We start from the raw sequence: 16,459 nt of genomic DNA, 5'->3' as shown, positions 1-16,459 counted from the left end.
CTTTTGGAGTTCGAGTTTAATTAAGGTTGGTTGTAGTTATAATTCACTTATGATTTACTTAGGTTCTAATCTATTTTGGTTCTGATCTACTGCGGATCTGAATGTGGATTTTTTTCTTGTGTGTTTAATTTCTGTTATGCTTGCTTAATTTCTTCTATGTTATTTTCTTTTCCTTTTTTTTGTTTTTGATCTAACCTCCAAAATATCTGCACTTGTAGACAAAATTGGTAAATTTGGCCGCAATATTTACAATGTATTCCTTTTGCGCAATATTTAGATGCTTAATTTCACATTCGAAAGCAGGAATTATTATTATTGGATTCGATATAATCCTGTGTGGAATTTTTCGTTTCTGTTTGTGTTCAATTACTGGGGTTAGAATTTAACTAGAGTTATCTATACTATCTATTCTATTATATTAAAAATGTAGTGGGTTTACCAATAATTTTGAATGACATTTATTTTTTTTAATTTATGAATTCATTATTTAGCAAATGACAACAAGGGTTTTTGGGATATATGAAGTTACTGTTGCTACAAACACTTTAGTGAATAATCTCAAACCTTAGCATTATTTCAGCTAGAAACATGCAAGATAAGCGAGCAACATTCTCTTAACCCAACCTAACAACTGTGAAAAGCTTAAACGACATTATCATCTTTATTGGGTTCAACTAAGCCTTTACTAATAAAGAAAAGGATCCAAGAAGATAAACCAAATTTTACAACCAGCAAGGCATTACCCCAAATCTTTGCATTCAGCTACATAACTTCTTGATGGAAAACAAAAAACTAATACATTAGAATTGTTTTGATTCTGCTTGCTTTTCTTCAACTAATATAGGTGAAAGGCCTGAAAATTTAGTATAGAAATTGAGAGCAGATCATAGATGAAGTAAAAAGGCTAGCTTGGTTTTTTTTTTGAATCTGTACCGCAATGTATCACACACTTTGAATATATTTTTTTTATACTTGTATATTGATTCTCAATTGTGTTCAAATATTTGTTTTTTTTTTTTGTCATTTTAGAAGCCACTGTATTATTGTAGGTTTTGATGTTCAAATCTGTCTAAAAACTGATAGGTAAACGTCTTTTTTTAAATGTTACTTGATGTGTTGTGGCGTGCAAAGACGATGTTCATAATATCATTTTATTTATTGGGTTGTTTTTTCAAACGTCAAAAGCTAGCCACGTTAATGTTCAATTAGGAGGTTACATGATTCAATTTGGATGAAGTCGTTCATACTTCAGATACTCTTTTTATTTTTTTATTTTTTTCCCTCCATACTTCAGATATTCTGCATGGTGTATTATTACAGTTTGCACTAGCCATAGAAATATATATGGCAAAAAATTAATTAATGTTGATGTGCTGTGCGTATCTCCCACTCGTATCTTGTACTGCTTTTTTTGGTTAATTATTACAAGACTGGTGATACTTTAGTACTTTGGAATAGTTTTAATTACAATAACAGGTTTACGAGCATTTATAGCTAAACTTCAATCGCCACAACATTGTTAAGCATATTTCGATTGAAATTTACATAAACCTTCCATTTAACAATACTTTCTTGCTTTATCATGTTATAGGGTTCGCGACAATCGATATGATCTCTAAAGTGTCAAGACTTATATTATAGTTATATTAATAATTCCTTTGATAGTTTCATAACAGATGTTGTTGAAACGCACAACACGCAAATCAGTTCCCAAACCATATGAGTTTAAAAAGTTTGTTAAGGATAACAAAATTATTGAAATTTCATCAAGTGACGATGAAGGAGAGAAAAAAAATGTTAAATGAGGGTCACTCAACCAACAATCAACCAACAAGCAAGCAATAGGTACTTCAGCTCGACTATATAATGATGAAGAAGAACCATCGATTGAGGAGTATTATGATGATGAGGAGGAGAGCTCTTATGAAGTTAACAAAAAAATGAAAGTTGAGGATTCAAATTCTGATTATGTCCCTACCAAAAATGCTCCTACTACTGCTGAAGATAATGTTCCTTTTACTGCTAAGATCAAAGATGAAGAAGAAGCGGAAAAATTGTTTACTGAAGCTATGGAAATTCTAGCAGCTATCTGGAAATTTTGTCAGGAGAAAAAAAATGAGTTGAGACAAGTATTAGAAAAATAAATGTCAAGTCAATAAAATAAATTTAGGACTATGAGTTTGTGAATCATGTTGTTGGAAAATTTTATAAATTTCAGTTGTTTTTATTAGCTTAAATTATGTGAAAAAACTTATGTTTAGCTCTTTATATTTTTTACCATCAGCTTTATGAATGATATGTTTTTGTGTGTTTAAAATGTGTGCTCTATTTTGTCTGCTTTATTAATGATACTTCAATTTTAATCATTTATGATTTATGATTTATGATTATGATAAGTCATGGTTTTCAAATTTATTAGTTCATCTTCAGCGCTTCACAATTTTTTGGCCGTTGTCTATCTGAGGTTTCTTTCTAGATGAAATGTTATGACCTTTTGTAGGTCTTCAATATAAAATTGAACAATTGATACCTTGAACAAATGCATAAGAGATAATACTAACTTTATATTTTTGTTTTTCTTTGTAGGTATAAAGCTAGGTCTAAAGATTAAGAACAACCAACAACTACAATAAGGAAAACAAGGTACATTTCCTTTTCAAAAGTAATACTTTATATAGTTCGTATAGTAATTATAACATATTTCATTAGAATACCACTAATCTCATGTTTTATTAGTGCTATTTTATCAAGAATACCACTAATCTCAGTTTTATTAATTTTTGGCCAACAAGGTACATTAATTAATTTGGGTGATAGATACCAGGATATTCTGCATGCTATTTCATTAGAATGTAGTGATAGATACCAGGATATATAAACATGTTTATTTACTTGTTTCCTGAATTTGCTGATGTGTCATGTGTGTCACACTCCAAGTGAATACTCATATAGAGGGTGCACAGTAGAAGGATATTCTCTGATATGTATATTGGTCCCATGAACTTAAGACCAGAGCAGTTAGCACTTTTAAATAGTAGTTGAGTTTGCTTGAACTGGATCAGTTTCAAGATAATGGCCTTCTGGAAACTCCTTTCTCTGGATCTGAAACATGTTATCCGATCCTTGCATGATCCAGAAATGTGCAAACTAAGTGATGTTTTAAGGTAATTGCTACGCGGAGAAAGCCAGGGCAGACATAGGCATGATGAGCCACCTCTACAATCCATTTAAACCATTTCTTTCCTACTTCACTAGGTTAACTGTTACCATGACGAGGATGCCAATGTTCTAAATAGGTAGAGAGTATGTGGCACCCTTAGTTGATAGCCTGCAGAGGTTGTTCGGTCTAGGAGAGGGTCTTTTATGTAGAATATAACCTATGAACTCAAGAATCAATTGTAGGTGGCATTTGTTTCAGAGAGGTATTTTGAAAGAAGTCCATAGTCATGCTCGTGGGGAGCAATTTTTGTATGGGACCTCTGGGTAAAATCTCGTTTGAGATGGACAGCGTGTGTTAAGCCATATCCAGGTCTTGTCTATTGGAAATTCATTAAATCCAGGTCTTGTCTATTGGGACGGACAGCGTTTGTGCTGTGAGCTAATTATTTATAGTGATTTCAATGACATTTTCATTTACTTTGGAATGTTTGTATTATAAGCATATCAACCTGTATTACTTATAGTTTAGAACTCAAAAAACCCTTAGTAAAAGACAATGAATACTATGAGTCTACTTGATACTTTGTTGAAAACTAGCACTTTACTTCTGTAGGCTTATGTTAAGTTATTGGAGCCGATGTGTGTGTTTGTGATATATATATAAGCATGTTTTGATTGAATGGGGACACACGATAGTTTTCTTATTGCATTTGATCTTTTTTTTATTTTAATACGGCGGTTAATTAATCGTTGAAGAAGTGGGATGCATTAGGACAAGTATTTGGTTTTAAACATACAAGTGTAATTTTATGATATTTTTGAATGTAGTTGAATATAATTGGAAGTGTTTTTTGATTTTATTACTTTAACTATTTATGCAGGCTCTTTTTACTTGTTTGTGTCATTTCTCTTATGTTTTAATTTAGTATGTAATAATACTGTACATGATTCAAAATGAATAGTAATCCTTTTAAATGATAGTGTTGAGGTTGTTCGATGTACTTTTTGTCTGTTATAATGCATTGGATTGAGCTCTGAGGGAAATTTCCTTCATAATTCTGTGTCGTAGTGTGGTATCCAAAAATCATGTTTCAAGATTAAAGACGTCCCGAGACAAACCTTACTGTTGATGATTTACGAGATTACACAACTGCATTTATTATGTTCTACCATGAGACATCTGCTTTATACGAGAGTTCTTACACATGTTGAATCTCAGGCAGCTTGCTTTGTTTGCTTGATGGATGTTTGATGATTTCAAAATCTGTCAGCTTAAACTTTAGGTGTAGTATGTAAAAGTATTCATAATATTAGTGCAAGAGGAGGCATGTTAGAAATTTCCATCTTAACTCATCGATTGCAGAGTCTGAGGTACACTTTGTGACAACATACAAGAGCCTTAAGCATCTTTTATGCATAACAACAGAACCAATAAAGTGCTCGAACTAGAATTTCCATGTATAGGCTGTAGTTTCATTTGTTTTCTCAGCTAAAACGCTTAGTGATCCTTTATTTGTTTAAATTTCATTATTTTGTCTGTCCAAATCTTGTTTATTTTTATAGGGGTGCTAAATGGTTCTTGGATACTAAATGTGCTTATCCTTTCCTCTGTTTAATGCAGGGAAAATGAACAATTATCAAAGTATGGATACACCAAGTCAGCCTGAAGCATCATGCTGATAGAGCTTAAAAAATTGATTGAAGCAAATCCTCTCTTTCGAGAAAAATTACTCTTCCCATCTATGAAAGCTTCCCGACTGAGAACTCTTATCAACCAAAGGTACATTTGTAAATATTTACATAGCCTGCTACATGTCTTTGTATTTCTCATCCTTTCTATCTTACGAGGGCAAAGTGCTTCATAATTTTGCCTTTAAGTAGTATAACGTGCAGACAATTGCCTATCAAATTGGATGTTGAGTTATGGTTGTTGGTCATGGCAGTTTGAATTGGCAGCATCAACGCTGTAAGAATCCAAGGCCAAATCCAGACATCAAAACATTGTTCACAGACCATATCTGTGCCCCTCCAAATGGAGCTCGTGCCTCAGCAGTCTCTGTTCCACTCGTAGCTGTTCCAAAGGCTACTACGTCATATACACCTATATGTTTCCACTTTTGAATGTGGGTTTAAGAAGTTAGCCAGTTCAAATTGTGGGTGAGTAAGAAAATATTACCCAGTTGTTAAGCTTCATATACTACCAACGTGTTGATATATGAGAATGTTATGAGATGATGTTTGACATTTATTTATCTTGACACTATTTCAGGTGACTGGAAACCAAGTTGCAAAACTCGCCTTTCATAACGCTGTGATTAGGGTAAAAACGAATTCACTCAGGGGTCTAATCACAGTTCAGTGATAGTACAAGGGGGTCTATTCTTAACCATACAACTACAATGGGGTCTGTGTGCAATTGGGTGATGACACTGGAGGCCAATCTGCAATTAAGAACTGATGTGGGTTTAAGAAGTTAGCCAGTTCAAATTGTGGGTGAGTAAGAAAATATTACCCAGTTGTTAAGCTTCATATACTACCAACGTGTTGATATATGAGAATGTTATGAGATGATGTTTGACATTTATTTATCTTGACACTATTTCAGGTGACTGGAAACCAAGTTGCAAAACTCGCCTTTCATAACGCTGTGATTAGAGTCTGTAGCTGGCATCCATACTAACCTATGCTTGTGAGCTCTTCTTGGAATTGTCAAATTGCTAGATGGCAATTCTAGGGCTCTTGTAATGTTTGCAGGTTGCAGAGCTCTTGGTAAAAATGGGAACAAAGGAGGGTATTTTCTTGGTGAGATTCATCCTGTGGTTGCTTGGCACAAGTCTGGGGACCCTCCTTTGTGGGTCCTCCCTCAGCCTTCGCAGAGAGTTCTCATTCATTAACAAGTTCTCAGAGATGACAGTGGATAAGAGAGAAGCGGTTCTAAAGAGATGGAGCAAGGAGAAATCTTTTGTATTTTTAAGGTTGGCATTTCTCATGAACAAGTCCTTCTGCTTGTTTGTCTTCTACTCAATGGTAAAGTTTAAGCTCAAAAGCAGGAATTCTTTTTTTTTCAAGTTGAGTCAACAAATTTTGATTTCAGGGTAATATAGATACAACCCATGTACTATAGGAAAATAGTCAACAAGTACCTCTAAATTCTTTTATTAGCACGAATTTATATATTAGTCGTCTGTATTTGTCCTATATGGAACAAGGAGTCTCTCTGCAATACACGAAAGACCAGAAGAATTTTATGAAACATATTGACGTCACATGTGACAAGTATGTATAATGCTGAGAAAACTTCGTTAATTTTTAGTATATGTCCTAGAAATACAAGATCTTGATTTGGTTTTTAAGTGCTCTTGTATGCAAAGAAGCAAATTGACGGATATCATAAAAATAATTAATTTCAACCTTTTCCCCCTTCCTTAGTTACTTTATGCTCCCATTTGAAGGTAATTATGGAAGTGGTGTCACGTCCTGTTTATAGAAGGTACATAGTCCTTTTAACTCTATTAAATTGGCACAACTGAAACTTTAGAAATATGAAATTTATCCTTGTGATAGCTTTGATTTCAGAAACATTTTTTACAGCTTGTGGGTTGATTCTCTAATGTTCTGCAAAATGTCTAGATGGCATTTATAATTTCTCATGACATGGTCCAAATTATTTGATAAGAAGATACACTAACAAAGGGGATCAACGTAATGTATTGCGAGATCTTTATCATCTACACTACCCTAGCCGATGAGAGCTCAATTCCTTTGTAAAAAATATTTAAGTATGATTATGGTGTAAATATTTGTATGCATCTTCTCAATGCAGTCAGCTTACATTGCCATGTAAAAAGACTGAAACAATGTTAGAAACCTGAGAAGCCAAATCATATTTTTTGCTTTCTGTTATGCTATTAAAATCATATTGTCAAAATACTTCTACCCTAGGTTTTCCTTCAAGATATCTGATTGGTTCGTGCAGGCAAGTTAAAGTGTTTTTGGATTCAGGAGAGAGATGTATTATATCAGAGGTTGCATTCATTTTGATACCTGAAACTCTTAGAAGCATGTGTTATATACTGCAACTTAACTCCTACTTAAGTTTGTCATGAAAAAACACTGCACATCTTGAGCTCTGTGTAATGATCAATAATGAACAAAACAACAAAGGTTTTTTAATCCTTGCATCAAAACATTGGGTTACATATGAAATGATTATTTCAGCAACATGAAAAACTCTCAACTAATCCTACTGTTTTGTCATGCTTTCTCAACTATCTCTAAAAATACAAAACGAAAATCAAAACATTTATCATCCCCTCGCTGCATAAAAGGAGATTGCAGCAAGAACAGTAGTTGCCGGATACAACCACATGAACATTTAACGTCCCCTCACTGCAAATTTTTATAACCTTATTATAATAAATTTAAAAAATTACCACGTGTATTGCACGTGCAATCCAACTAGTCACCTTAAGTTCGCAACTACTTAACAATTCTTCATGAATGAGCAAGGAGGTGTCCAATGTGATACAATTTATAAAAGTGGGACTTTTCTTCTTCAAGATAGAAGATTTAGATCTTAGCTTATCTGGTATTATATCACAGCATTCTTGATAAAGGAGGAATTCTCTGCGGAAACACATGTTTGAATAAGGATACAGGACATAAATTTTCTATATTAACCAGAAGCAGCATTCATGAACTCGCTATTATAATACATATGTGCAAGCGATGAAGTTCTCTGCTAAGATCATAAGAAGGCACGCTCAACATATTGGATATGAACATCTTTTATTGGCCAAGCACCTACCCTCAACGTTAACTTTGGAACTTAGCTTTACTATCTCTGAATAAAGGCCATAGAGCGGATTGACTCCGAGACCTACCCACAATCCAACCTGACCTCACTTACATCGGGACCAGCTTCAGTGGCGCTTCACAACTTCTATCAGAGATAGTTTTCAGCACCAACTCTTCCCAAATTTTGATACAATTGACAAAAATTGGTTCTCCGTGTCAGTATACTCTTTTTTTATAATTTGTTCCCAAATCTGTAAGTCAAATTTTAGTTCACTTCCAAGAGCAAGAGAGCGATAAAGGGGGGAGGATAATTTTGATAATGTTTCAACTTGATAGTGTACACCATATTGAAATAACACCTGTTATGTTGATATAGAGTTTGCCATATTGTCATAGCGTAGGGTTACATCGCGTCTGTGCTATTCAAAATGTTATCTAGTGTTTGAGGTTTCCTACTGTACATAGGTCGAAATAATCTGAGCCACATAGCACATCTTTTCAACGCTACTTTCAAGCTGCACACGCAAAGAAGCACAACATAAGACTGCAACATTATGTATTAATGGACCGCTAGACTGTGGTGTTTCTATGTGCAGGTAAATGCTGCTTTGATTGAGGCTTTGAAAAAAGGCACAAGCTTCGGAGCTCCATGCTTTCTAGAAAATGTACTCGCCGAGATGGTTATTTCAGCCGTCCCAAGCGTCGAGATGGTCCGGTTTGTCAACTCCGGTACCGAAGCATGCATGGGTGGCGCTCCGCCTCGCCCGCGCCTTCAAATTCGAAGGCTGCTACCACGGCCACGCCGACGCGTTCCTCGTCAAGGCCGGCAGCGGCGTTGCCACCCTTGGCCTCCCTGATTCCCCCGGCGTACGTCCCAAAAGCTGCTACCTCCGAAACCCTAACAGCTCCTTACAATGACCTTGAAGCTGTGAAAAACCTCTTAATTTGAAGCCCACAAGGGTGAGATTGCTGCAGTGATTCTTGAGCCAGTAGTTGGCAACGCTGGCTTCATTGTACCGAAGCCTGGTTTCTTATCAACCCTTCGCCAAATATCAGAAGAGGACGGTGCACTTCTGATATTTGATGAGGTGATGACCGGGTTCCGGCTTTCTTACGGTGGGGCCCAAGAGTATTTCGGCATAACTCCGGATTTGACGACTATGGGCAAAGTCATCGGAGGTGGGCTCCCTGTTGGTGCTTACGGCGGAAGAAAAGACATTATGCAGATGGTGGCTCCGGCTGGGCCTGTTGGGAATTTAACGCCTAAATCCCCTAATGCAACGGAAACACGGTATAGAGAACAGTACACCAAGATTTACGAGGTTCGGCAACTGCCTACGTCCTCGGGAGCCACACAGATAATTTCTTATTAATCAAACAAGAAATTACAAATCAAGAGCAAATCCCTAAACTGGGATTTCTCAAATAAACACTGTAACTACAGTGTTAATAATTAAGGGTATGAACCCTTTCAATTCTCAACTTGAGAATAGATGAAGAAACCCACAATATATATAATCCCCTCTTCTTAATTCTCTCTCTCTCTCTAAATCTCTTTTCTTAATCTCCCCTCAAACAACGTTGAAGCTGGGGATTAAAGGGGGAAAATCGCTGCTGCGATTTTAGGGCAGATCGCCGCCGCCGCCAGAGAGAGAGAGGAAGAGGAGGGGGAAGCTGGCGACAGCCTGTCGCCAGCGTTCGCTTCGACGCCAAACTCGAGCGAACGCAGAGGTCGCTTCGACGCCAGCTTCGCACGAACGCAGAGTTCGGACCCCCCCCCAAAAAACGCAGAGCTCGCCATCGCAACGCAGAGCTCGCCATCGATCCTGTGACGCAGAGTTCGACCATCGACGCAGAGCTCGCCATCGACGCCAGCTTCGAACGAACGCAGAGCTCGCCATCGACGCCAGCTTCGAACGAACGCAGAGCTCGAGGCTTCGAGCTCGTCCTGTCGCCTGGACCTCGCCGCCTGTCGCCTGGACCTCGCCGCCGCCATCCTGGAGCTCGTCGGAGCTCCTCCGCCGCCGGAGGTTGGTATCCACCCCCAACCTAACAATTTTCTTCCTCGATTTTATGTCTTTTCCAGTTTCAACACGTCATCTTCCAACAGGGATCTGATGAAGTGGTACCGAAGCGCAATATGCTTCGTTCTGGAATGAAATGCTGAATTCTTCGCCAAGTGTATCGCACTCTGACTATCACTGTGCAAAACATTCTTCTCCTGTTTGAATCCCAGCTCTGTCAACAAAACCTGAAGCCATATCATCTCTTTACTGGCTTCAGTCACTGCAACATACTCAGCTTCTGTAGTGGATAGGGTAACGATCTTCTGTACCTGTGACATCCAACTAACAACTGTAGTTCCAACGGTGAATACATAGCCGGTGGTGCTTCTTCGGTGATCAACTTCACCGCCGAAGTCTGCATCTACGTACCCTTGCACTTCTACCTCTCCCTTACCAAAGTGCAAACACTTCTGTGTGATTCCTCGTAGATATCTCAGAATCCACTTGACCGCTTCCCAATGAGCTTTTCCTGGATTCGACATAAACCGGCTGACCACTCCCACTGCATGGCCAATATCTGGTCGCGTACAGACCATTGCGTACATCAAACTTCCAATAGCTGAGGCGTAAGGAACCTGAGCCATACTCTCTTTCTCTTCTTCTGACTGAGGAGACTGATCCTTCGATAGACGAAAGTGGCTGGCCAAGGGTGTGCTCACAGGCTTGGCGTTGCCCATGTTAAATCTCTGCAAAACACGGTTGATGTACTCCGTCTGAGATAACTGCAAGAGACCTCTCTTCTTATCTCTCGTGATTTGTATTCTAAGAATCTTCTTCGCTGGACCCAAGTCCTTCATGTCAAACTCCTTGGACAGCTGCTGCTTCAAACTCTTGATATCCTCCATATCTGCTCCTGCAACCAACATATCATCAACATACAGCAGTAGGATGATATAACTGGACTGATATCTTTTGAAGTAGCAACAGTGGTCGGCGTTGCACTTCTGGAAACCTTCCTTATGCATGAAGCCGTAAAACTTCTTGTACCACTGCCTTGGGGCTTGTTTCAGGCCATACAAGCTCTTCTTGAGTCTGCACACCAGGTTCTTCTTCTTTTCTTCTGAGAAACCTTCTGGCTGGTGCATGTATATCTCCTCTTCTAGATCTCCGTGAAGAAACGCCGTCTTCACGTCTAACTGCTCGAGATGAAGATCTTCAATTGCTACAATACTCATCACGGTCCTGATAGTATTTAGCTTCACCACGGGAGCGAAAATATCGGTGTAGTCAATTCCTTCCTTCTGCTGGAAACCTTTGACAACTAGCCGGGCTTTATATCTTCTGGAACCATCCTGCTCCTCTTTCACCCGGTACACCCATTTGTTGTGGAGTGCCTTCTTACCCGTGGGCAACTCAGCTAGTTCCCACGTCTGGTTTGATATGAGAGACTTCATCTCATCTTTCATTGCAAGCTCCCACTTGCTCGCATCTCCACACTGACAAGCTTCATCAAAGCTTTCAGGCTCCCCACCATCTGTCAACAACAGATAGTTCATGTATCTCCTGTTGGGTACAGGAGGACGAGAAGATCTTCTTAATATCGGAGCTGGTGCGTCGGGCTCCTGCGCACCATCTTGTCCAACAGGCTCTTCTTGCTGAGGACCCTCTGCATTGGGTTCTTCCGAGAGGTTACTCGGGACATCATCTGCATCTATAAATGTGGACTCGCTCTCTGAGTCGTCAGTCTTGTGCATGTCCTTGTACATCACCTTCTCGTTGAATATCACATCTCTGCTCCGGATCACCTTCTTGTTTTCGTTGTCCCAAATGCGGTAGCCGAACTCATCTTCACCATAGCCGATGAAAGTGCATTTCTTTGACTTGGGATCAAGCTTATTCCTGCCTTGATCACTAATATGCACGTAAGCTACACAACCGAAAACTTTTAGATGTGAGAGTTTTACCTCCTTTCCGCACCATACCTCCTCTGGTATTCTGTGCTCCAATGGAACCGATGGACCTCGGTTGATCAAGTAAGCTGCTGTGTTGACCGCTTCTGCCCAGAACTGCTTCGGTAGGCCTGACTGTACTCGAATGCTTCTGGCTCTCTCCGTCAACGTTCGGTTCATTCGCTCAGCTACACCATTTTGCTGAGGCGTGCCGGGCACGGTTCTCTCCATTCTGATCCCGTGCTCATAGCAGAACTTCTTGAATCCGGTGTCTTCATACTCACCGCCATTGTCGGTCCTGAGCTTCTTTATTCTCAGACCGGTCTCATTCTCGACCATAGCTTTCCATCTCCTGAAAGCTTCAAATACTTCTGACTTATGCTTCAGAAAGTAGACCCACACTTTCCGAGAGTGATCATCGATAAAAGTCACGAAGTAGTGTTTTCCACCAATGGACGCGGTGGTTGTTGGTCCCCAAACATCTGAGTGAACGAGCTCTAGCTTCTGCTTCCTGGGGGTTCTGCCACTTGTCTGAAAGCTGACTCTCTTCTGCTTTCCAAGTATACATTCTTCACACATATCCATCTCCACTGACTGCAGTCCTGGGAGTTTCCCCTTTGTGTGCATGATTTTCATCCCCTTTTCACTCATATGACCGAGTCTCTGGTGCCACAGCTTTGAAGTCTCATTGCCTGCTGCAACTGAGATCGAACAACGTGCACCTGCTGTCATATACAGGGTACCAGTCTTCTTGCCTCGGGCAATCGTCATTGCGCCCTTTGAGATCTTCCAATCATCTCCATGGAAGGTTGTGGTGTATCCTTCGCCAGCCAACTGGCCTACGGATATTAAATTCTTTCTCAGGTCGGGAATATGCCTGACATCCTTCAGCTCCCATACTGACCCGTTCAACTTAATTTTCACCACGCCTTTGCCCACAATAGCACATGGTTGATCATCACCAAGTGATAGGTTGGGGGTGGATACCAACCTCCGGCGGCGGAGGAGCTCCGACGAGCTCCAGGATGGCGGCGGCGAGGTCCAGGCGACAGGCGGCGAGGTCCAGGCGACAGGACGAGCTCGAAGCCTCGAGCTCTGCGTTCGTTCGAAGCTGGCGTCGATGGCGAGCTCTGCGTTCGTTCGAAGCTGGCGTCGATGGCGAGCTCTGCGTCGATGGTCGAACTCTGCGTCACAGGATCGATGGCGAGCTCTGCGTTGCGATGGCGAGCTCTGCGTTTTTTGGGGGGGTCCGAACTCTGCGTTCGAACCTGACCAAGCGGTAACCCATTAGCAATGACAGCCGGAATTCACACTCTCAAGCGATTGCAGGAAAGTGGGAGCTACGAGTACTTGGACAAGATAACAGGCGATCTAGTTTCAGGGGTTCTGGAGTCCGGGAAGGAAGCTGGACACGAGATGTGCGGTGGGTACGTTAGGGGGATGTTCGGGTTTTTCTTCACCGGAGGACCTGTTTATAATTTCGAGGATGCCAAAAAGAGTGACACTGAAAAGTTCGCGAGATTTCATCGGGGGATGCTGGAGGAAGGCGTGTATTTGGCTCCGTCGCAGTTCGAAGCAGGGTTTACGAGCTTGGCGCATAGTTCGGGCGATATTGAGAGAACCGTCGAAGCAGCTAAAAGGGTTTTTTCAGAGGATTTGATTCTTGAGTTAACTGTAATGTTGTATTCTCTTTTCAATCATTTTGGTAGTGTTAAAGTAAGAGAGAGAGAATCTTGGGTAAATTTCCCTTGAATTGAATATTGAGTATGCACATATATTTATACAAGTAGAGGAGTGTGAGGTTTGTTCTCCCAAGCAATGTGAGACTAAAACCCACTACAATACACTATTATCAACAGCCCCCTTCAAACTCATGTTGGATCAAACAAAGTGAGTTTGCGTACAAGAAACTTGAACCGATGAACAGGTAAGGCCTTTGTAAAGAAATTTGCAAGCTCGTCAGCGGATGAAACATGAGGAAGTAGAATTGTATTGTCCTTGATAACTTGGTGACGGACAAAATGAGCGTCGATCTCAATATGTTTGGTCCTTTCATGAAATACTGGATTATTAGCAATCTGGATGGCACTCTTATTATCACAGTAGAGAGGAGTAGGAGTCGTAACAGAAATACCAAAATCATTGAGAAGACGACGAAGATGAATAATCTCTTTAGCTGTTGTGGACATTGCACGATACTCTGCCTCAGTACTGGAAAGAGCAATAACATCTTGTTTCTTACTTCGCCAGGAAATAAGGGAATCACCAAGAAATATACAATAACCTGTGGTAGACTTTCTGGTAGTTGGATCACCAGCCCAATCAGCATCAGAATATGCACAAAGCTCTAACTTAGATGTAGCAGGAAACAAAAGAGAGCGAGTGCTAGTACCCCGGAGGTACCGAAGAATCCGTAATAAGACAGCATAGTGTACAGAACGTGGAGCAGTAACAAATTGACTGACAATACCAACAGCATGAGAGATATCTGGTCGAGAGATGCACAAATAGACCAACTGACCAACAAGATGTCGATAACGGGTAGGATCAAATAGAGGTTCACCGTCAGTAGAGCAAAGTTTGACATTCTGCTGGAGTGGAGTATCGACAGTTGCATTATCAGTTAGCTCAGCTTGATTTAGAATATCTGAGAGATACTTCTGTTGAGACAGTAATACACCCCGCGGGCCTTGAGAAATTTCTAGACCAAGAAAATACCGAAGAGATCCAAGATCCTTCATGTGGAACTGTTGTTGCAACTGAGATTTTGCGTATTGTATACCTGCCATATCATCACCTGTAATGATCATATCATCTACATAGATGAGTAATAAAACTCTGCCGCGCGATGTAGTGCGAACATACAGAGAAGTATCTTGATGACTTTCTATAAAGCCCGCTTTGAGCACGACATCGTGAAAACACTCAAACCAAGCGCGGAGTGTCTGCTTGAGACCATAAACAGCACAGCGAAGAAGACATACATGTCCCAGAGGAATATTTGACCCTGGAGGCGGTTGCATATATACGGTCTCTGATAAAGAGCCATGAAGAAAAGCATTTTTGACATCCATCTGGTATAAGGGCCAACGATGAGCAGCAGCGACCGCAAGGAGAGTACGAACAGTGGGAATCTGAGCAACAGGAGCAAAGGTCTCCTCATAATCAATACCTTGTTGCTGAGTAAAACCTCTAGCCACTAAACGAGCTTTTCGACGTTCAATGGTGCCATCAGGACGAAACTTGACCTTATAAACCCATTTACTGCCAACAAGAGAGATCCCAGGAGGACAGGGAATAACATCCCAGGTATGAGTTAGTTGAAAGGCTTGAAATTCCTCAGCCATAGCCTGTCGCCACTCTGGAATTTGAACTGCCTCTTGGAAGGACTTTGGCTCAACAATAGTATGAATGGCAGCAAGAAAGTTATGAAAGATAGGTGAATAAGAAGTAACAGAAGCATACCGGGCAGGCATGACATTTGGACGTTTGCCTCGACGAAGAGCAAGAGGAACCTCAGGCAGGGGAGATGCTGGCGCAGGTGCGTGGAGATCAGCATGAAGATCAACAGTATTTTCTGGAGTGAGAGTTGTGTCCACAGGATATGGATTAGATGGTGTAAGAGAAGACTCAGGTGAGGAAGAGTCAACAGAAGGAGAGGGAGAGATGTCAGGGAGATCTCGAAAGGAAAATTGAGGTGAAGAAGTGGGTGATGCAGTGGACGGGGAAGCATGATCGGTAGAGTGGAGGAAATTAAAGTCATCAGAAGTAGAATAATATGGAGAATCCTCTTCGAACTGAACATGACGAGATATATGAACTCGACGAGTTGCGGGATCATAACAACGATAACCTCGATGTTCTGAACTAATTCCTAAATAAACACAAGAAACAGCTCTGGGAGACAATTTATCACGTTCGTGAGATGGCAGAAGAACAAAACATCGACAACCAAAAACGCGAACTAGATCATAACGGGGAGGGTGAGTATAAACACGACTATAAGGAGTAGCACCGGAAAGAGGGCTAGATGGAGTGATATTAATGGCATGAGTCGCGGTTGTAGGCGTCAAAAAATGCTTACATACATCCAAATACTACTCAAGACAAAGAAGAGGCGATAAACGTCATTCTCTTAATCAAAGGGGATCATTCAAAGGAAGCGAGACAACACAGAAGAACAATATACACATCATCAGGCAACACACTGTGGCGCGGCAGGACATGGTGCCGCGGCTAAGGCGCGGCAACCCATGGTGCCGCGGCTAAAGCGCGGCAGCCCAGCCTATGGTGCCGCGGCTATAGCGCGACAACCTTTGGTGCCGCGGCCATTATAGGGGAGCGCTGCGGCGGTTACAAGACAGTTGTACGATGATTATTTGAAGCCCACGTGGTAGCATACTAGAGATAGAACGTGTGCTGACGTAGACAAGCAGTTAAACCACGAAAAAGGGTGGTTAAAGGTCGTGGAAGAACGGTTTCAAGCACGATAGAACGTGCTGGTAACCGTCTCTTTGGCCGCGGCAGCCCACACTGCCGCGTCAATAA

General features: G+C 40.7%; 3 protein-coding genes across 9 annotated transcripts in view; all 3 read left to right on the top strand.

Moving 5' to 3' along the window:
- LOC109825778 overlaps positions 1 to 6,412 on the top strand; it is a 15,002-nt gene extending 8,590 nt beyond the window's left edge. For 4 of the 7 annotated variants that reach the window (XR_002243095.1, XR_002243094.1, XR_002243093.1 and 1 more), the window contains 3 exons: positions 4,781 to 4,939; positions 5,103 to 5,316; positions 5,429 to 5,481. Coding sequence is in view for 4 of the 7 variants with exons in the window: in XM_020392670.1 (XP_020248259.1) it covers positions 4,781 to 4,826 (46 nt within the window). In the remaining 3 variants the exon portion in view is untranslated. Of the gene's footprint in view, positions 1 to 4,780; positions 4,940 to 5,040; positions 5,317 to 5,428; positions 5,482 to 5,764 lie in introns of those variants that run through there. The other 3 variants (XM_020392673.1, XM_020392674.1, XM_020392671.1) reach the window with 3 other exon arrangements.
- Positions 5,559 to 9,582, top strand: LOC109826419 (glutamate-1-semialdehyde 2,1-aminomutase, chloroplastic-like). Its single transcript, XM_020393453.1, is given in 8 exon segments — positions 5,559 to 5,618; positions 5,765 to 5,815; positions 5,914 to 6,134; positions 8,531 to 8,705; positions 8,707 to 8,826; positions 8,828 to 8,899; positions 8,901 to 9,203; positions 9,544 to 9,582. Coding segments are annotated over 8 exon segments (1,041 nt in total).
- On the top strand, positions 13,189 to 13,692 carry LOC109825779 (glutamate-1-semialdehyde 2,1-aminomutase, chloroplastic-like). Its single transcript, XM_020392675.1, has one exon. It carries the CDS (start codon positions 13,205 to 13,207, stop codon positions 13,661 to 13,663), a length of 459 nt encoding a protein of 152 aa, XP_020248264.1. The 5' UTR covers positions 13,189 to 13,204; the 3' UTR covers positions 13,664 to 13,692.

The sequence above is a fragment of the Asparagus officinalis genome, chromosome 10 (genome assembly GCF_001876935.1).
Source record: "Asparagus officinalis chromosome 10, Aspof.V1, whole genome shotgun sequence".
Lineage (NCBI taxonomy): Eukaryota > Viridiplantae > Streptophyta > Magnoliopsida > Asparagales > Asparagaceae > Asparagus > Asparagus officinalis.
This window is presented reverse-complemented; position numbering and strand designations above follow the sequence as displayed.

Excerpts from the sequence above, each read along its gene's own strand:
- LOC109825779 (XM_020392675.1), top strand. The coding sequence starts at position 13,205 with ATGACAGCCGGAATTCACACTCTCAAGCGATTGCAGGAAAGTGGGAGC.